The sequence below is a fragment of the Fundulus heteroclitus genome, chromosome 2 (assembly GCF_011125445.2).
Source record: "Fundulus heteroclitus isolate FHET01 chromosome 2, MU-UCD_Fhet_4.1, whole genome shotgun sequence".
NCBI lineage: Eukaryota > Metazoa > Chordata > Actinopteri > Cyprinodontiformes > Fundulidae > Fundulus > Fundulus heteroclitus.
The window spans coordinates 2,578,844-2,596,837 of NC_046362.1; the positions used below are offsets into that span (position 1 = coordinate 2,578,844).

At 43.9% G+C, this 17,994-nt stretch overlaps 1 protein-coding gene across 1 annotated transcript in view; it reads right to left on the reverse strand.

The window, feature by feature from the left end:
* Positions 1-7,303: 7,303 nt before the first annotated feature.
* Positions 7,304-17,994, reverse strand: part of LOC105927018 (chemokine-like protein TAFA-5) — a 69,806-nt gene continuing 59,115 nt past the window's right edge. Inside the window, exon 4 of the mRNA XM_036145685.1 lies at positions 7,304-10,412. Within this exon, the coding sequence (XP_036001578.1) occupies positions 10,404-10,412 (9 nt within the window). The 3' untranslated portion in view covers positions 7,304-10,403. The remainder of the gene's footprint in view (positions 10,413-17,994) is intronic.

Here is a 17,994-nt window from a genome sequence, read left to right on the forward strand (position 1 = left end):
CTCAGGTGAAAAGAGGAGAACGAGGGGACGAATCACGATGTGGCAGCTCCAGTGAGAGAGGTGACGCCAAGACTTGCTCGATCACAAAGCGTGCGAACCGGGCTGGGGAGAGTGGAGCAAAGTAGAACTCAGCAGGGCTCTCTTCGATGTGGTAACCAGGTGACCGAGTGACAGGTAAGCTGGTAGATGTCTGCTCTTGTACGTGGGCGGGGAGCCCGAGCAGCACCACTACGGCGGCAGGCAGGAGGAGCAGCTGGAAGAACCAGGGTGAGTCCAGAAGAACCAGGGCGAATCCAGGAAGGGGGGTCTCTCGCCCGGCTTGGTAAAACCAAGGGAGTAAGAGGGTAGACACTAGAGCAAAATCTGAGCAGGCAGGGATTCAGGGAGCTGGTCTTCAATGCACGGAACCAACCCAGGTGAGCAAATCCAACAACACGACGAACTGGAGAAGGCAGGAGACAAAGTTAGATCCAAAACGGGGATTTCAAAACCTCACAGGTACGAAGTTCGGGTGACAGATCTTTGGCCACAATGAGGTAACACTCTGGTGTCTTTCAGCTGTCAGAGCACTCCTGCCAGAGAAAAGCAGCCGTAACGAGCCGCAGGTGCGGGCCATGCCCACCTGTCAACAACAATCACCTGTCACAGAGAGAGAGAAGAGAGAGCCAGGAGCACTGGCAGAGAGCTGCACAGCACTGCCTGCAGAATCCTGACAGCAAAATACTAGAATTCTTTCAAATTATTTTCAGCCGGAGCTCAGACAGCTTGCTTTAAGCAGCTAGTTTCATTTTCAGTGTATACTCACCAAGTACACCGAAAGTATAATGCCCTCTTTTTGAATCCAAGATTTCTTCCAAGATGCAGTCTTTTACTCAGCAAGTGAGATCAAGGTGTTCATGCACATTTACTCCCCAATGCAACTTGTTGAGGGCTGTGGGTAAAGAGAAAAAGAAAGCTGCTGTGCGCCACAACTTTGTAGCTCTATGACATCTTTTGGATTCCAGTTGTGAAACTCTTCCATCCTGGTAACTTTCATGAAAATGGCATAAGATGTGCATTCATGTTACCAGTCTTTTGCTCTTTGGTGAAGTTCAGTCCTCTCTCTGCTCTTTCACCCACTTCTTGTACACCTGAACAGGGTGGATGGCTCTCCATTTCTCAAGCTCGGGTCCTCTACCAGAGAATGGGGAGCTTGAAAATCCTTTGTAGTATCTCAGCTGTTCCTGAGATTGTGCTCTTCTGGACTGAAATGTCTGATGTTTCCCTCAGTATCAGTTGGAGCCTCTTCTCCAGAGTGGGGGTTACTGCCCTGAGGGCTCCGATGATCACAGGCACCACTGTATGTGGAGATGTATGTAGTGCCCTGTACATACATACTATATATATATATACACACTCACCGGCCACTTTATTAGGTACCCCATGCTAGTAACGGGTTGGACCCCCTTTTGCCTTCAGAACTGCCTCAATTCTTCGTGGCATAGATTCAACAAGGTGCTGGAAGCATTCCTCAGGGAGTTTGGTCCATATTGACATGATGGCATCACACAGTTGCCGCAGATTTGTCGGCTGCACATCCATGATGCGAATCTCCCGTTCCACCACATCCCAAAGATGCTCTATTGGATTGAGATCTGGTGACTGTGGAGGCCATTTGAGTACAGCGAACTCATTGTCATGTTCAAGAAACCAGTCTGAGATGATTCCAGCTTTATGACATGGCGCATTATCCTGCTGAAAGTAGCCATCATGGGTTGGGTACATTGTGGTCATAAAGGGATGGACATGGTCAGCAACAATACTCAGGTAGGCTGTGGCGTTGCAACAATGCTCAATTGGTACCAAGGGGCCCAAAGAGTGCCAAGAAAATATTCCCCACACCATGATACCACCACCAGCAGCCTGAACCGTTGATACAAGGCAGGATGGATCCATGCTTTCATGTTGTAGACGCCAAATTCTGACCCTACCATCCGACTGTCGCAGCAAAAATCGAGACTCATCAGACCAGGCAACGTTTTTCCAATCTTCTATTGTCCAATTTCGATGAGCTAGTGCAAATTGTAGCCTCAGTTTCCTGTTCTTAGCTAAAAGGAGTGGCACCCGATGTGGTCTTCTGCTGCTGTAGCCCATCTGCCTCAAAGTTTGACGTACAGTGCGTTCAGAGATGCTCTTCTGCCCACCTTGGTTGTAACGGGTGGTTATTTGAGTCACTGTTGCCCTTCTATCAGCTCGAACCAGTCTGGCCATTCTCCTCTGACCTCTGGCATCAAGAAGGCATTTCCGCCCACAGAACTGCTGCTCACTGGATGTTTTTTCTTTTTCGGACCATTCTCTGTAAACCCTAGAGATGGTTGTGCGTGAAAATCCCAGTAGATTAGCAGTTTCTTAAATACTCAGACCAGCCCTTCTGGCACCAACAATCATGCCACGTTCAAAGTCACTCAAATCACCTTTCTTCCCCATACTGATGCTCGGTTTGAACTGCAGGAGATTCTCTTGACCATGTCTACATGCCTAAATGCACTGAGTTGCCGCCATGTGATTGGCGAGCAGTTGGACAGGTGTACCTAATAAAGTGGTCGGTGAGTGTATATATATATATATATATATATATATATATATATATATATATATATATATATATATATATATATATATATATATATAAACAGGGAGTATATACCAAGGTAGAGTGGCGTGATGAGAAAGAAGACAGGTGGAAGTATAATCAAATTAAGTCATTAATGATAAAGGTAAAGAGCTGAGGGAAAGAGAGAATACTAAGCTGGGGCTGACAGGGAGAAACACAAGAGGAAATCCGACTGTCATGATGCAGCCTGATGGCTGCACTCTGGACATTTCCTGCCTCCTCCTTTCCCAGCGCAGCCCTGATTAGGATCACCTGTCAGGCTGCAATTAACTATGACTGGCTCCACCTGTTCACACCTCTTTATATACTCACCTAAGTCTGTTCCTTGTTGCTGGCTTGTCTTCAGTCATCCGAACATCAAGCCTGTCTAGTTCCTGTCCGTCTCCAGATCCTGCTCTGTCTGCTCCGGGCCGTTCTCGTCAGCCAGCTCCTGCACCCTACAACTCCATACAGGTAAACTGACTCTGGTTCTCATCATTCACTACCCGCTGTTGCAATAAACTCTCGAAGCCAGCTCTGTGTGTGCGTGCTGTGTCCGGGTTCATCCAAGACAAATCATGACACTGACCAAATAAATAAGAGAACCTTATGAGGTAACCAAAATATATAAAAATTGTTCACAAGTGTAAGAACTAATAAACAAACACTAAAGGAAAAATAACTACAGCAAGCATGCTCCCGAGGGCTGTTTCTCCCGAGGGCTGCATTATAGCATTTAGTCAAGTACTATTATTATTTTAACATTATTATGGTAGCCTGTACTATTATCCATGTGGGTATTGTCGTTATTCAATTGTGTTTTTGAGGATTGCTGTTGTTCTAAGTTTGACAGAAAGACCTTTAATAGAATATTGCATGTGTTTAGGGGATAAGATAAATGCCTGATAAAGAAGCAAAGGTATTGTCAATCAAGTCAGGCAGGTGTTACAACATTTTGCATGACCCATCAGAATCAGTTATTCTAGAGGGTGCTGTTTTGCTGACTCCTCCAGAACAAGTGCTACCCCTCAAGTGCTCAGACTCGATATTCAATCTCACACCCCCAAAAGGAAAAAACTATACAAACCATAAGGCCCGGTGACTTAATCGCTGTTAAGGAAAGTAATATGTAGTAATCGGATATTACATCTTTTATCATGAATAGGTAATTTCATTGCATATCTGTCATGGTGCAGCCTTGCCTGTTGCACCATGGACATTTCAGGGCACTTTCAGCCTCCCATACAGCTCCAGATCCCATGCTCTACTAATCACCTACACCTGTCAGCCACTATCAGCCAGCACTCAGCACACCTGTCAGCCTCCCTATTTAAGCTCCCTGCTTTCAGTCCTCCCCTGTCGGTTCGTTCTGTTGGTTACTGTTTTCATCTGCTCATTACTGCTTGCCTACCTTTTCCTTGCCAGCCTGAATTTCCTTCGTCCCCGGTCCTGCAAGAATTCACTTTGATGTTCTACTGTTTATCCAGTCCTGCAAGTATTCACTCTGATGTTCTGCTGTTACTCCGGTCCTTCAAGTATTCACCCTGACGCTCTGCTGTTGCTCGGTACTGCAAGTATTCACCTGCCGAACTGCCAGTTCCTGCCATCGCCATCCTCCAGCCCGGTACAGACTGTTGGTTTATCGATCCTCCACTATCTACAACCTTCAATAAACTCTTTAAACTAAGCTCTGCTTGTGTGTGGTTGTGTTCGGGTTCATATAAATCATGACAATATCAGGTATCCTACATGAAGTTCTTTCAATTTGTTCACATTCTATGCTTAATGTTTTAAACACAATGTTTGTATCAATCATTAGTTCCCCTAATAAAATGTGTTATGAGGTGAACATTGTTTTGCAAAGGCTTACTGGTGACAAAGTTTCTTCCCTCTGCAGCAGTGGTCTCAAACTCATATCCTGGAGGGCCGGTGTCCTGCAGCTTTTAGATCTGTCCCTTGCCCTACACACCCAAATCAAATTCAGTCAAGCTCTTCAAATGAGCTCATATTTGAATCAGGTGTGCTGAAGCAGAGACATGCCTGAATTGCTTTAAGGAGCTAAAAGATATTTACTGTAAAATCAACCTAGATCATTCTTGTTTGTCATCTTGGATGGAAGTAAAATTCCCTATAAACAATCGCTCCTCTCCTTTCAAAACTAGAGGAACTACTTCGGTTCAGAGTGTAGCCTGTGTTTACTTCCTGGTTCCATGCAATGTGGAATGATAGTTCCCAGGCTTCCCAACACAGAGCACAGCATTTGGCATTTTATCTTAACAAAAGGGCAGCAGTCTGCTAACATGGAAGCCAGTTGGAGAAGCAGACCAGAAATAGATCAGAATTCAATATCATATACCTATACTGTATGAATAAAATTCACAACAGCAACACACCATTTAAAAAAAGCATATTAGATTGTTGTTAGAATGTGCAGGTCAGCTGGCTGGTGTCCTCACAGACATTTGTAACACCTGGCTGGACCAAGCCAAAGTGCCAGCATGATTCAAGTCTGCCTCCATCATTCCGGTGCCCAAGAAACCTCAAGTCACCTCATTTAATGACTACCAGCCTGTTGCACTGACTCCCATCATGATGAAGTGCCTTGAAAGGCTGGTAAAAGAACACATTGTCTCCAGACTCCCCCTGACATTCAAGAGAACGAAGGAGATCATCGTCGACTTCAGGAAGAACCGGCCTCACCACACTCCACTGCTCATCAACAGCTCAGCTGTGGAGGTGGTTAACAGTACCAAATTCCTGGGGGTGCACATCACAGACAACCTCATTTGGTCTGTGAACACCACGTCACTGAGGGCACAGAACCGCTTTTACTTCCTGCGAAGGATGAGGAGAGCCGACCTGCCCCCGCCCATCCTCACAGCCTTCTACAGAAGCACCATAGAGAGCATTCTGACCAGCTGTCTCTCTGTGTGATGTGGAGGCTGCAGAGCCTCCGACTGGAGGAGCGTGAGAAGAATGGAGAGGACAGCAGAAGGGATCATCGGTGCTCCTCTTCCCTCCATAAAGGACATTTCATCTTAGCACTGCATGTCCTGAGCCCGTGACATCATCAGTGACCCCTCACACCCCCCACCATGGACTGTTCTCCCTGGTGCCCTCTGGGAAGAAGCTTTGCAGCATCCGCTGCAGGTCCACCAAGTTCTGCAACAGCTTTTACCCTGCTGCCATCAGACTGTTGAACTGTTGAAGTCTAAACAGGGCTCTGCATCACACATGCACAGAACTGAATTTTAAGGCCATTTCACATCATTATTTTTCACTGTCAACGCTGCTGAACTTTTATTATCCATTTAAATTTAAAAGTACACAACTGAACATTTACTGCACTTTTGCACCATTATTATTTTGCACTGCCAACATTGAACTTTTCAAATTAATGCCTTTTTGCACCATTATTTTGCACTATAAACATGGTGGAACATTCTTCTGCACCCTTAAAACAACGTTTTCTCCTGCACTTTTACATCCTTATCACTGTTGGACTTTATATTGTAATGTTATTTTTATTTCAATTGCAATCTCATTACATTGTCGTAAGCTGTATGCAACGACATTTCGTTTTGTATGCACTCTATGCATACAAAATGACAATAAAGTTTGTCTAAGTGTCTAAGTTGTGTTTGGCAAGCTGTTGGACCGATTTAAGCCACAAGATGTCAGTATTACTTATAGCTCCTTTAAACCTGGCCTTAGATAGTTGCATGTCCTGAGCCTGGTTTGGCCTTTGAGAAACGGATAGTCAGGAGGCACTGATCACAATTAAGTCAAGCCTGGCTTTATCTCTTATCCTGGATTTCCAAATTCTGCTCTTGTGAAACAGCCCTCTGGTACATCACAAGATCAAGACACAAACATGCATAGTTCATGACACAGTCCTTGGAATTGGTGTTCTGCGATTCAGTCCAACATAACTGAATCAAATGGCTGAGACACTTATTTTTAAGATATCTCCTCATCAAGTTCTAGAGTCCGGCTAATGACCCCACCATTTGACTCGTGTGTTAGTGTAGCACACGAACATTGACATCTAGTGCTCTGGTATCCCTGGATTTGATGGCTAATGACATAAAAGTCCATGGCTATTTATAACAAAGGTCATAGTAAGTCAACGTACATAAACATAACCTTTCCAAAAGCCAAATGGAACATCCTAAATATATCTGGCTGTAGTAACAAGCTGTTAGGAAGCTACTGCTCTTTAAAACAAAACAACAAATATAGCTGTTTCACTAAACATCCATATGCTATTGTAGTTGTGGAAGACCAAAGTAGGAGGTAGGCTAGACAATCTTAAACAGTAGATTAGTAAAATGGAAAACTTCCAGGGATTAAAGATCAGGGACTCTCACCCTAACTGGCAGGTAAACCCATGGATTTAAAAAAAGGCTGACTAAACTGATAGCTATTTAAGCTGGGGTGGTGATAACTGAATAAGAGATGGATCATCAGGAACTAACAAATGTAATGGTCAAAAACACTGTTTAAACTCTCAGCAGGAGAAATGGTGGGATAACAATAAGTGAACAGAATATGGCTGGACATGAAGACTACCAAAACACATGTGCTATGGCTTAAGCAAACATTCAACTCTGCGATACTACTTGTTTTACATGGGAACTCATTATTTTTGCCCACCACAAAGATTTCTTAGAGAAAAACATAATTCTATTTATATAAAAACTAATGCATATCAGACACAGAAAGTTAATTAAATATCATTAAAAAGTAAACCCATAATTATTCCCTGCCAAGAAAAAAGAACAAAACAAACCTTGTGTAAGAATCATTGAACAGTAATAGCTTTACTTTGTTAGAGTTACAATTTGTAGATTTTTTGGATAGAGACCTTTATACTTGGACACAGACGTAAATTGCTCATATAGAAACAATAGCTTAGCATTTGGTGTCAAACTGTTTAATTTATTAAAATTCAACCAGCCGACTGCATTTCTACCAGTTATGACAAAGTTATGATGAATCTTTTCGGTTTTCAAAAATAAAACAGAAAACTCTGTGACTGTGACTTTTTGAAAGCAATGGCATAAACAATCTTGATTTACTCAGCTCAGACCTTGATTTTACCCCAAAATAAAACACTTCTAATTAAGGAGTGTGGTCTGTTGACCAAAGATTTAACTTATATGATAGGTTAAATCCTTGGCCAACAAATAATATTGCTTTTTTAAAGGCCAACATCAATATTAAAACATCAGCGTAGCCAATAGCTGATATTACATGCTATTTTTTGTGTTAAGCTCTTAAGTCAGGATACAAACTTTACCAGTTTCATTGTTTCTGAAATATTTATGTACTAATAGTGAGTTGAAGAGAGAGGAGCTGCCTGCAGCGATACCTTCTTTATCTCTGTGTCCCTCTAGACATCTGGTGGTGCAGACAGTTTAAGTGACCCACATGCATTTTGTTTACAGATCTGCTCAGCTTCACACAGCCTCAGATCAGTTAGAGCTTTTTGCTCCGTGATGTTCTATGATGTCTATGCTGTATTCCTCACAAACACATCCAGGGTCTCACCATCCTTAGGATCTCAACCACAGTTTTAAGGAAAACAAAAAGAAAAATATTGGAATATTTATCAGTGGCTCTGATATGTTGGGCTACCTCTGTTCATTCATGAAACCAGGCATCGTCACTGTGATGTTATATATCCCAGTCGGCTTGAATAGCCCAGCTGAAACAAAGAGCTTCATTTGTCATCATACAGATACGTGTTTAATCATGAACACGTTCTGATTCAGTCCATTCTTTCACAGCCGGACCTTTGTGAAGTAAAATTTTGACGAAAAATCTATTAAAAGCCTTTTAAACTTGTTTCTGAGCATTGTAAACCCTTTTTTGTTATGTAAGGAATTATTATATGGTTCCAGATCTTAATGCAGTTATAAACCTTAATATGGATTTGATTTGTCAACCTGATACATAAATCACACAAACTTTATGTCAGCCCTCAACTGGCTTCTGCCAGAGGTTTGGCTAGATATTTGACTACATCATCAGAATTAAGCCAGTAACATAATCATCTTTTTTTCCTTCATTCCAACATTTATTTAAAAAAAATCAGTCCTCTGTATTTAACCCATCCCGTAGGAAGCAATGGGCTGTCACTTTGCAGCTCCCGGGGAGCATTCTGGAGCTAAGGGTCTTGCTCAGGAACCCAGAGTAAGAGACGGTGGGATTGGAATGGGTAACTTGCAGCCTTCCTAAGACGCAAGCGACCTGCTCTAACCACTAGGTCAGCACTCCCCATGAATCAGACAGGTTCATTAAAACTAGTTGGTTTCCTGTCAAGTATTCAGGTTTTAGGGATAGTTCATTAATTTTCAGCACGGTTGTGGTCAGAGTCATTCTGGTAGCTCAATGTCAGTCTGCTTTAATGGTTCCAAGTCAGTTTTGTCATGAGTTTTGGATCTATATCCTGTTAGCAATCAGCTTGTGCCCAAGGTTTAACACAAGTTACTGGAACGGCGATTTCATTGTCCACACTGAAGCTGGTTTAACATCAACTGAGAGGGATTGGTCCAAGAAAGAAGTGTCTGCTCCATAACTGACATTTTCAGGTTTGAATTAATTTTGCAACTCCCTGATTTTATTTGGAGAAAAAAAGTGTAAGAGTCAGATGAGACAAGATTTGATATTTTTCCAGGATGACAAGAAGAATGTTTAGAGGAGTCAAGGTCAGGCCTTTAAAACTATGAACACTACCAACTCTCAAGCCTGGTGGTCACATCTTGTTGAGGATTTGTTTTGTTGCCAGTGATACTGGTGTATTGCAGTAGAGGGCATAATTAAAATGGACTACCTCTAAGTTTTTGAATTTCCCCTCAAATTCTCCTCATAGATGGTTAAAACCTGGACACAGGTGGTTGTTCTAACAGGACAATGATTACAAACACATATCCAAACTGAGTTTGGAATGGATAGAAGAGGGTGACCTTGAGCTTCTGGACTGGTCTTGACCTCAACCCAAGAGATTTATATGGACTATGGTTAAAAATCATGTCCATGTTTGAAAATCAGATTCACTAATTCTGATTGGTGTATCACACATTCCATCTGAATGAGGCCAAAAGCTCACTGTAGTTTTCAAAAAGCATGTGATTTCTGAACAACTTGCTAAGTAACCTTTAACCAGACGCTGGTGGGGATGTTTGCATGTATAAGAGTCTTACTGTCAACATTTCGACATAATCTGCCATAAATTCAGATTTGCAGCTCAGATTATACTTTAAAAAAATCACCACAGTTGTTTGTCATTTATCAGTTGACTGTGAATAAAGCATGCTCCTCTGTGCTTGCGCGTAGTCTGTGTTTCTCTAAGACCGCAAGAATCTAGAGCACATAGCAGTATAAAATGTCATGGGAACCAGACTGTGTGGGCAATTTACTAAATTACATCTTTTCTTTGCTTTCACAATGTTCTCCTTTCTCTAATAACTCTATAAATGTCTCATCACTGCTTCTGGTCATTTTTTGACACGACAAAGAAAAAAATCCATTCATTGGACTTCATCAAATCTCCTGGTAAATGAAATAAAGTCACTGTTTCCTCCGGGCTGTAGACACCATAATTCAACCAAGCATGAAACAGAAGTCCAGACACCTTGCTCCTTGGCTCTGATGGTGGCTCACAATTAGTCTGCAGGAATTAACCTCAACTGGCACCGGTTTCTTCTCAAGGGAAGGGCAACCAATCAACATCACAGACCATTCTTTGCTGTCCTCCTTGTCACTGTCAGGAAACCTGGAGAAAAAGAAGCAGCATTAGGGGGGAATCACTCACCATGTTTGAAGGGATAAAATTGGCAATACTCTATACTAGTATACTTTTGTTTTATTGGTGTAGGACAGGGGTTCCCAAACTCTTTTAGCCGCGCACCCCCTTCAGTGTCCCAACCGGCTTGGCGCACACCCCCAACCCCCAAGAAGAAAAAAATCTGTTGCAGTTACATAGATACAACCATCATAAAAAAAGTTGTGGGAATAAAATTAGAACATAATTTAAATTAAATTGTAATAAAGTTGCGACATCCACAACAGAATCCTGAGGATTTTGCAGGTGCATCAGTGGCTCAGCCTGGAGCAAGAGAAAGAAAGAGACGCTCAGATCGGTCACACCTCCACAACCTGAAACGTCTCTGAAGCAAGGAATTAAACTCTGATGATCTACCTATGTGTGTTCTCGCTTAGTTTTTTTCGTGCACCAGCTTCTTAATCTGAGTCTGACTCACGATTTACGTCGCAAAATACAAACACGAGGAACTTTGATTTGTGTCCGATGACGAGCGAGCGAGAGAGAGAGAGAGAGCTTTGATAGAGCAGACCACAGTAACAATAACAGAGCGCTCCATAAATATGTTATTATTCAGAGAAATAAAAACTTTGACAGCGGTTACATTCAGCAGGTAAACACGCCCATAACAACACACCTAATGTCCCCTCAGCCCTAACGCCGGTTAGCCCCAGTCTGAATACGCGCTAAAACCGCATCTGTAAAATGAACTGTGCCTGTCTGAATCACAATGACACGTATTGCAGCTCTGTGCGTGAGCATAGTCAAGAAATCACGTCTACCACTCCACCCCCCCCCCCCCCCCACACACACACACACACACACACACCCGCTGCAGCGGAGGCTGCAGCGGGTGTGGGCGAGTAATGCGCTTAAGTGCTTGAAGAGGTTCAGAGTCACGGCACCATGAGCAGCGCAGTTTGTAGGCGCTTCGCGATCGGAAGAGAGACTGTGTCGCTCGATTTAATCTTGTAAATAAAACTTTCGGCCCCAATTCAATTGTCCTTCTACTGACGTACACGACGTGAAGCTAGGAAAGAGCCGGAGAGACATTTATCACTGACATTGACATTTGTCATTGGTTTGCAATTCACTCGTCTGTTGCCTCCAATTCCCTGATTTCAGCCAATGGGGTACCGCGCACGTGACGTCACCGTCTCAAGAGCAACGCCCCTTTTGCCGCTTAGGTAGGGCATACAGGAGAGAACGCATACAGGAGAGAACGCACGGATAACGGATATGACCGACTTTACAGCCGTTAAACTTTCCCAAGACGATGTCCCAGGCACACGGTTTACTGGTCGCACTGTCGAAGAACACACCAACCTTCAGCTCAAACGATGGCTTGAGTGTCGAGGGCTTAAAAAGACTGGAAAACTGGCCGAGTTGATGAACGGTAAGCTTTGTTTTTTTTTTCCTGCGCGGCGATCATGGCAGCGTCGGCCGTTTTTTTTGTTGTTGTTTGCAATCACCGTCCAGGAATGGGTATATGTTTAATGTTTGTCTCATTTGAAATGTTTTTGAGTAAGCTATCCTGGTAGCAGGCTATCATGTTAGCGCCTGCTACCATGATAGCCTATATGCTGTCATGGTAGCAGGCGCTACTTTATTAACATGTCGGCCACCAAAATACTCTTACCTTGACTTGATGTCGCTGGAATTGGGTCAGGATGTTCTTCGGTTGTGCCCTTTCCTCCGACAAAATGCTTGCTACATATGTACTTGAATTTGGTAACTTTTTCCGGGTTGAACTGTTGTGTAGGCCGACCGCCCCGGTCCCAGCGCACACATTTCTTCTTGGCAGTCTTGAAGAAAACATCCTTCATATGCGGCCGATCAGCGTACCTCGAGTCGCTGTTGCACGTTCCATAGCAACAATGTTTAAAAACCATGGTCTTAGATTTGGAAAAAGCAGTCGTTTTACCGAGTAAAAGCAAGGGTAACGCACAGCTCTTTTACAGCAAAACAGCGACGGGTTTCCGGAGTTTGCCCCACTGCCTACCACGTGATGTGACGTCATCGTGACGTTGTGTTTCTAAAAATAGCTCGCGCGCGGTACCCCATTGAGCATATTTGTGAGAATGAATGAAGTAGATGGCACAAGTTGGGTGCGCATATGAAGCACCACGCGTAGAAGAAGATAAATTTATCTTAAAATGAAGCGTAGAACAAGACTTTTAAAAATAAATAGATTTTGATGTCAATACATTTTATTTATTTATAAAAGTTGCTGTTTAATCTTAATTTTCACAAAGGAAATGTTTATTTACACGTCTTTATGGTGTGGGGAAAAAACAAACTGCCATTACAGATTTCAGCTCGCGCACCCCAGGGTGCAAGAAGCGGATTTCAAACAATGCTCCTTTCTCTTAGCAACATATTATGAGAGCATGTTAACTGTTTTTTGTTTTTTTGGTTTGTTTTTTTAAACTTGCTGGCAAGTTCTCCCTCCCCAAGCTAATTCCTTCAAATAAGAAAGCTCTGAGCTGATTTCCAACTCTGTTAAAGATCGATGATCGGATGCTAAGTGGACTCTGGTACTAGAAAATCTAAGGGGCTTTTCAGAGAAGACAAAGGGATCCTCATTTTTTTCCAGCCGACTAAATGCGGTTTTCAAAATTTTTGCTTCCTGAACTGAAGTAAAACTGTGCCACCCCGAGACCCAACATATGTGCTGCTTGTGTCTCCAAATCCAATCTGAGAAACCTTTCCAGTGAGCATAAGACAGCTATACGTAAATTCATTGTTATTATTATTATTATACATTTTTTTGTTACATTTTCTAGCTTGGATAGAATAAAGTAGGTTTTAGAAGGAGGACGGTCCTAAACCGTCACGGTATGCTTGATGTATTGCGCTGTTGCCACAGACTATGAGCCAAGCTTAATGCAAATTGCGGATGTGAAGTGTTTCAGTGTTTTCGTTTAAGGCAGCTAAAGGAACCTGCTGACCATAAGTCTGTCAATAGTACAATTTTACATGTCTTGAATGTACTTGAAATAGCCCCGGAACTGAATCCAGGGCCTGTAGAGTCACAAATACTTTGTATTCCTTGCCCCTGTTGTCAGGAACTGATCTAGTGAACCCGAATTCAGCCACTCACAGAGCCACATTTTAAGAGTTTTATTGAAGGATGATGGGTTGTGGATGATGGTAACCAGAGGGCTGTACCAGGCTGGAGCAGGTGGGAGATGACGGCAGGAGCAGGCGGACGTGATGGAGACAGGCGGCGAAGCCAATAATGGGGGCAGGACGATGACGGAAGAGGGAAGAAGGCCGGCGCAGGGAAGGTAGACAGAAGGGAGAATGATGACGAAGACTTTCCGGCGGGGATGATCAGACTGAGGAGGGTTTATGTAGGTTGGTGGACTGAGTAACCTTAATTAGAGGCAGGAGGTGGAAGTGATCTGGGAAAGTCTAGAAGTGTCCAGAGAGAGGAAGGCCAAAAACTGAACCCTGACATCACCCACTCCTCAAGGGCGGCTCCCAGACGACCTCAAAAAAAGGAAAACGACAAGTCCAAAATCCAAAAAAGTACAAGCCGGACAGGGTGGGCAGAGGGAGGCTCAGGAAGGAGGGCTAGAGTCCAACACAAAACAACCCAGACGGGGCGAACGGAGGGAGGCTTGGGATGGTGGGCCAAAGTCAAAATGAACAAAAGATCAGGTGGCCGACCCGGAGGTAGACACCCGGAAGAGCTCAGTAACCCGCTGGGGACCATTGAGAGGTTCGGGAGTCGACTGAGGAGCGCTGGAGAGCTCAGGTGACCACTGGGGAGCTCTGGAGACAACTGGGGGAGCTCAGGAGATGACTGAAGACCAGAAGGAGGCCCAGAGGGCGACCCCGACGAGGTAGAGTCTGAGGCGGCCAGCAGCGGAGCAGGGCCTCAGGAGGCCGGCGAAGCAGTAGGGCTCTTGGCGGCCGGCAGCGGTGACTCCATCCACTTTAAGAAATAGATGGAGTCAGCAAATTCAAGTGCATATGCTAGTTTTGTTGTCACTCAGGAAATAGTGAGGCAAGGGAAGCCGTTCCCAGATGGAGAATATATAAAGGAATCTTTCATTAAGATTTCAGAACATCTATTCACGGACATTAAAAACAAGAGGGATATGCCCCTTGCTGCAAAGACTGTTAAGGACAGAACCATAAAAATGGCAGAAGACATCACCAGACAGCAAATTAAATACATCAATTCAGCTGTGGCTTACTCAATTGCTTGTGATGAATCTAAAGACAAAGGTGATATTGAACAAATAGCGCTGTTCTGCCGGTATGTAAACTCTACTGGGCCACTAGAAGAAATTATCGAGTTTATACCACTAAAAGGCCAAACACGGGGGGAGGACATCTGTGAGGCTGTCTAGATAAACACCACCTACATGGTGTCGTGGCTACAGAGTATGACAGGAGCGCACAAGTGCTTTGTGGCTTTACTGCAGAAGTCGCTGGACAGACAGTTGCTGACTTTTCACTGCATCCTGCACTAAGAGGCACTGTGTGCACAAATATTTCCTCCAGATTGCACAGAAGTAATGAACGTTGTCATTGAGATGGTGAACAAAATAACAGCGAAAGGTTTAAATCACTGTCAGTTCCGTTCGTTACTGGAGGAGCTGGAAAGCACCTATTCTGGTCTCCTGCTGCACAACAAAGTCCGGTGCCTGTCCAGAGGCAACGTGCTGAAACTCTTTCCGGCGTGTCTAGAAGAAGTGAAAACCTTCCTGTGGTAGCAAAGGGCTCTCATTTCCTGAGCAGAAACAGCAAGACTGGATGGAAAGGGTACACTTCTTGGCAGACATGACAGCGCTGAACACAGCTCTTCAGGATAAAGGACACACAGCCCTGCACATGTTGGAGGAGTTTTTTGCCATTCGAGCGCAAGTTGACAGTGCTTGCCAGAGATTTACAGAAAGGTACACTGTCACACTTACCCAGTTTGAGAGAGTTCAGAGAAGCTCACATGATGAATTTGGAATATTTACATTCTGCAGTGATCGCAATGCAAACATCATTCGGGAAACGATTCAGTGAGTTCAGAGAGGAAAAAAAAACATTATCCTTCCCTGTCACTCCTCTAAGCCTCAATCCATCCATTTTGAATATGACAGCATTTCCGGGGTGAGTCCACCTGATCTTGAGATGGAACTGGCTGACATAGCCGACAAAGACATGTTGGTGTTCAAGCACAAGCGCTTGACAGCGGACCTTGAAGATGTTTCACGTCGGAAGGCTGGGGTGAAACACAGGAAAATATCACACCATTTGTGATATTTTCAATCACAAATGGTGTGATATTGAAAACCTCCCCAAACCAGACAAACTTTTGTTCAAAACTTGAATGCTATCCCCAACATTTATGTCACCATGAAAAAGTATGCACTTGGAGACCTGTTGATCTTTGGATCCACATATGTGTGTGAGCAGGTGTTCTCAAACATGATCTTTATTAAAAACAAACACCGCACACACCTCACAGATGACAGCTTACAATCCTGTGTGAAGATGAAGGTGACCGCATACAGCCCCGATGTGCAGACGCTGTGCGCTGAGGTGCAGGAGCAGAAATCACATTGACCAAGTATGATCAGTATTTTATTTTCTATTATTTTGCATATATTCATTTTTTTATTGTTCAGTAAAATAGACATTTTATTATTCAGGTTGACGGCTGACTGCACAGCGGCAGTAAAAGGATGACAGCACGCAGAGAGGACGGCAATCTGTTTGCTGCCAGTGGATAATTTAAGTTTGGCATTATTTTTTTTCCATTACTACAAGGACTCAAATAGACATTGAGTATTTTACTTAACCTTCAACCCAACGTCTATTTTTCGGAGTTAAAAATGTTTCGTTGCATGCAGAAATGTTATTTCATTTTCTCTGTAGTCGTTCATTGATTTCATAAATGTAACACTGTATAGTTTGTTTATACATAGCACAAAGACAAAAAAAAAACCTGTTATATGCAGTGTTATTTCATTTCAAACTTCAGAATGAGAATCAGAATCAGATATACTTTAATAATCCCAGAGGGAAATTACTGTTTCAGTACAACCGCCATCCGTACAACTGGGGAGACGATTTACTGAGGCCATACTGCCACAGGGCGCTACCTGTCATGATTTTAGGTTCTGTCTTAGTTTTGAATTATGGAATAGTTTGAGTTTTGTTGTGGTTTGATTTTGTTCTTCGTGTTATACTATCTGTTAGGGTTCTGTAAGCTTTTAGCTCAGTTCTGTTCACCTGCCAGCTCACTCCCCTGTCAGCAGTCACCAACCTATCAGTTCACTTCTCTGTCAGTCACTTCCCTGCCTCTGATTAGTTCCAGCTGTTTCCCTGTAATTAGTTTTCACTCCATTTCACCTGTGCACTTCACTAAATAGTTCTGCCTCAGTCTTTAGTTCTCCGCCAGATCATTAACGAGCCTTCGGTGAGTTTTGTTCAGCGTTCTTATTCTGATAACCTGTTGATATTACCCGGATTGCCTTTTTGACTTCTGAGCCAGTCTGACCCCTGAACCTGATTTTCCTGCCCTGTACTATTGATTACCTGTTTCTCTGACCTGGACCTGCCTTAGGATATTTGGAGTTTTTGCCTTAGCCTTGACTGTACTTTTGCCTGTTTTGGACTGCCTTTCGTGTACCGGATTTTGGACTGCCATTTTGACCATTGAGCCTTGCCTGTCCCTGTTTTATTATTAAATCCTGTTTTTTTTTGCTTATACCTCGCTTGTTTGGTTTGAATACTGGGTTTGCCTGATTCTAGTTAATAACAGAATGATCTGGCCCACCTAAAACCTATCGCCAAACGAGCTTGTAGAGGTTTTTTTTTTTTTTCTCTCCCCTTAAATTTTTTGCCTTTTTTTCCCCCCCTCCACAAACTATGGCTTTGGAGGGTTCCAGATTGGCGTTCTGTCCCCCTGGTGTCGGTCCCAGATGCCATCTCTCCAGTAGCCGCAGCAGCAGTGACTCGCTGCCTGCTCGGAGCCTACGCTTGGGAGGGCTGTTTTTAACAAATTCAGGTTCTGCTCAGAATAGTAGGGATCACTCACCCAGCGACACCGCTGTCGGCTCTGCCCATGGGTTTTATCCTGACCCAACTTTGTTTTTGGAGGTCGAAGCGGAGGTGGTGCGGGATCTTCGCCCGGATCTTTTTCTCTCTCTCCCTCCGGAAGAGGAGATGCAGGGAACGCTGTGGGCTCCGCCGATCGCCGCTCTACCGAAAGAGTTAAACCTCCAGCAAGTCCTGCCGTCCTGCCGTCGGAGGAGGGGACGGAAACCTGTGGGTCGCGCCCTCACCCGTTCTGTTCGACCGACAGGCGAGCCAGTACCGCGCCCGTCCGTTGCCACTTCCTGCCCAGTGGATCGGAGTCCGGTGCTCCCCAGAGCTGAGCAGCCCACAGCGCCTCCTGGTGGCGCCCGTGATGCTGAGGATCTGGCTCTGGAGAACCAGATAAGAACTTTTGCCCCTATTATTAAACACCTTAGGGAGGCTCTTTTCAGGCAGTATTCAGAGGAGCTGGAGGCTAAATTAA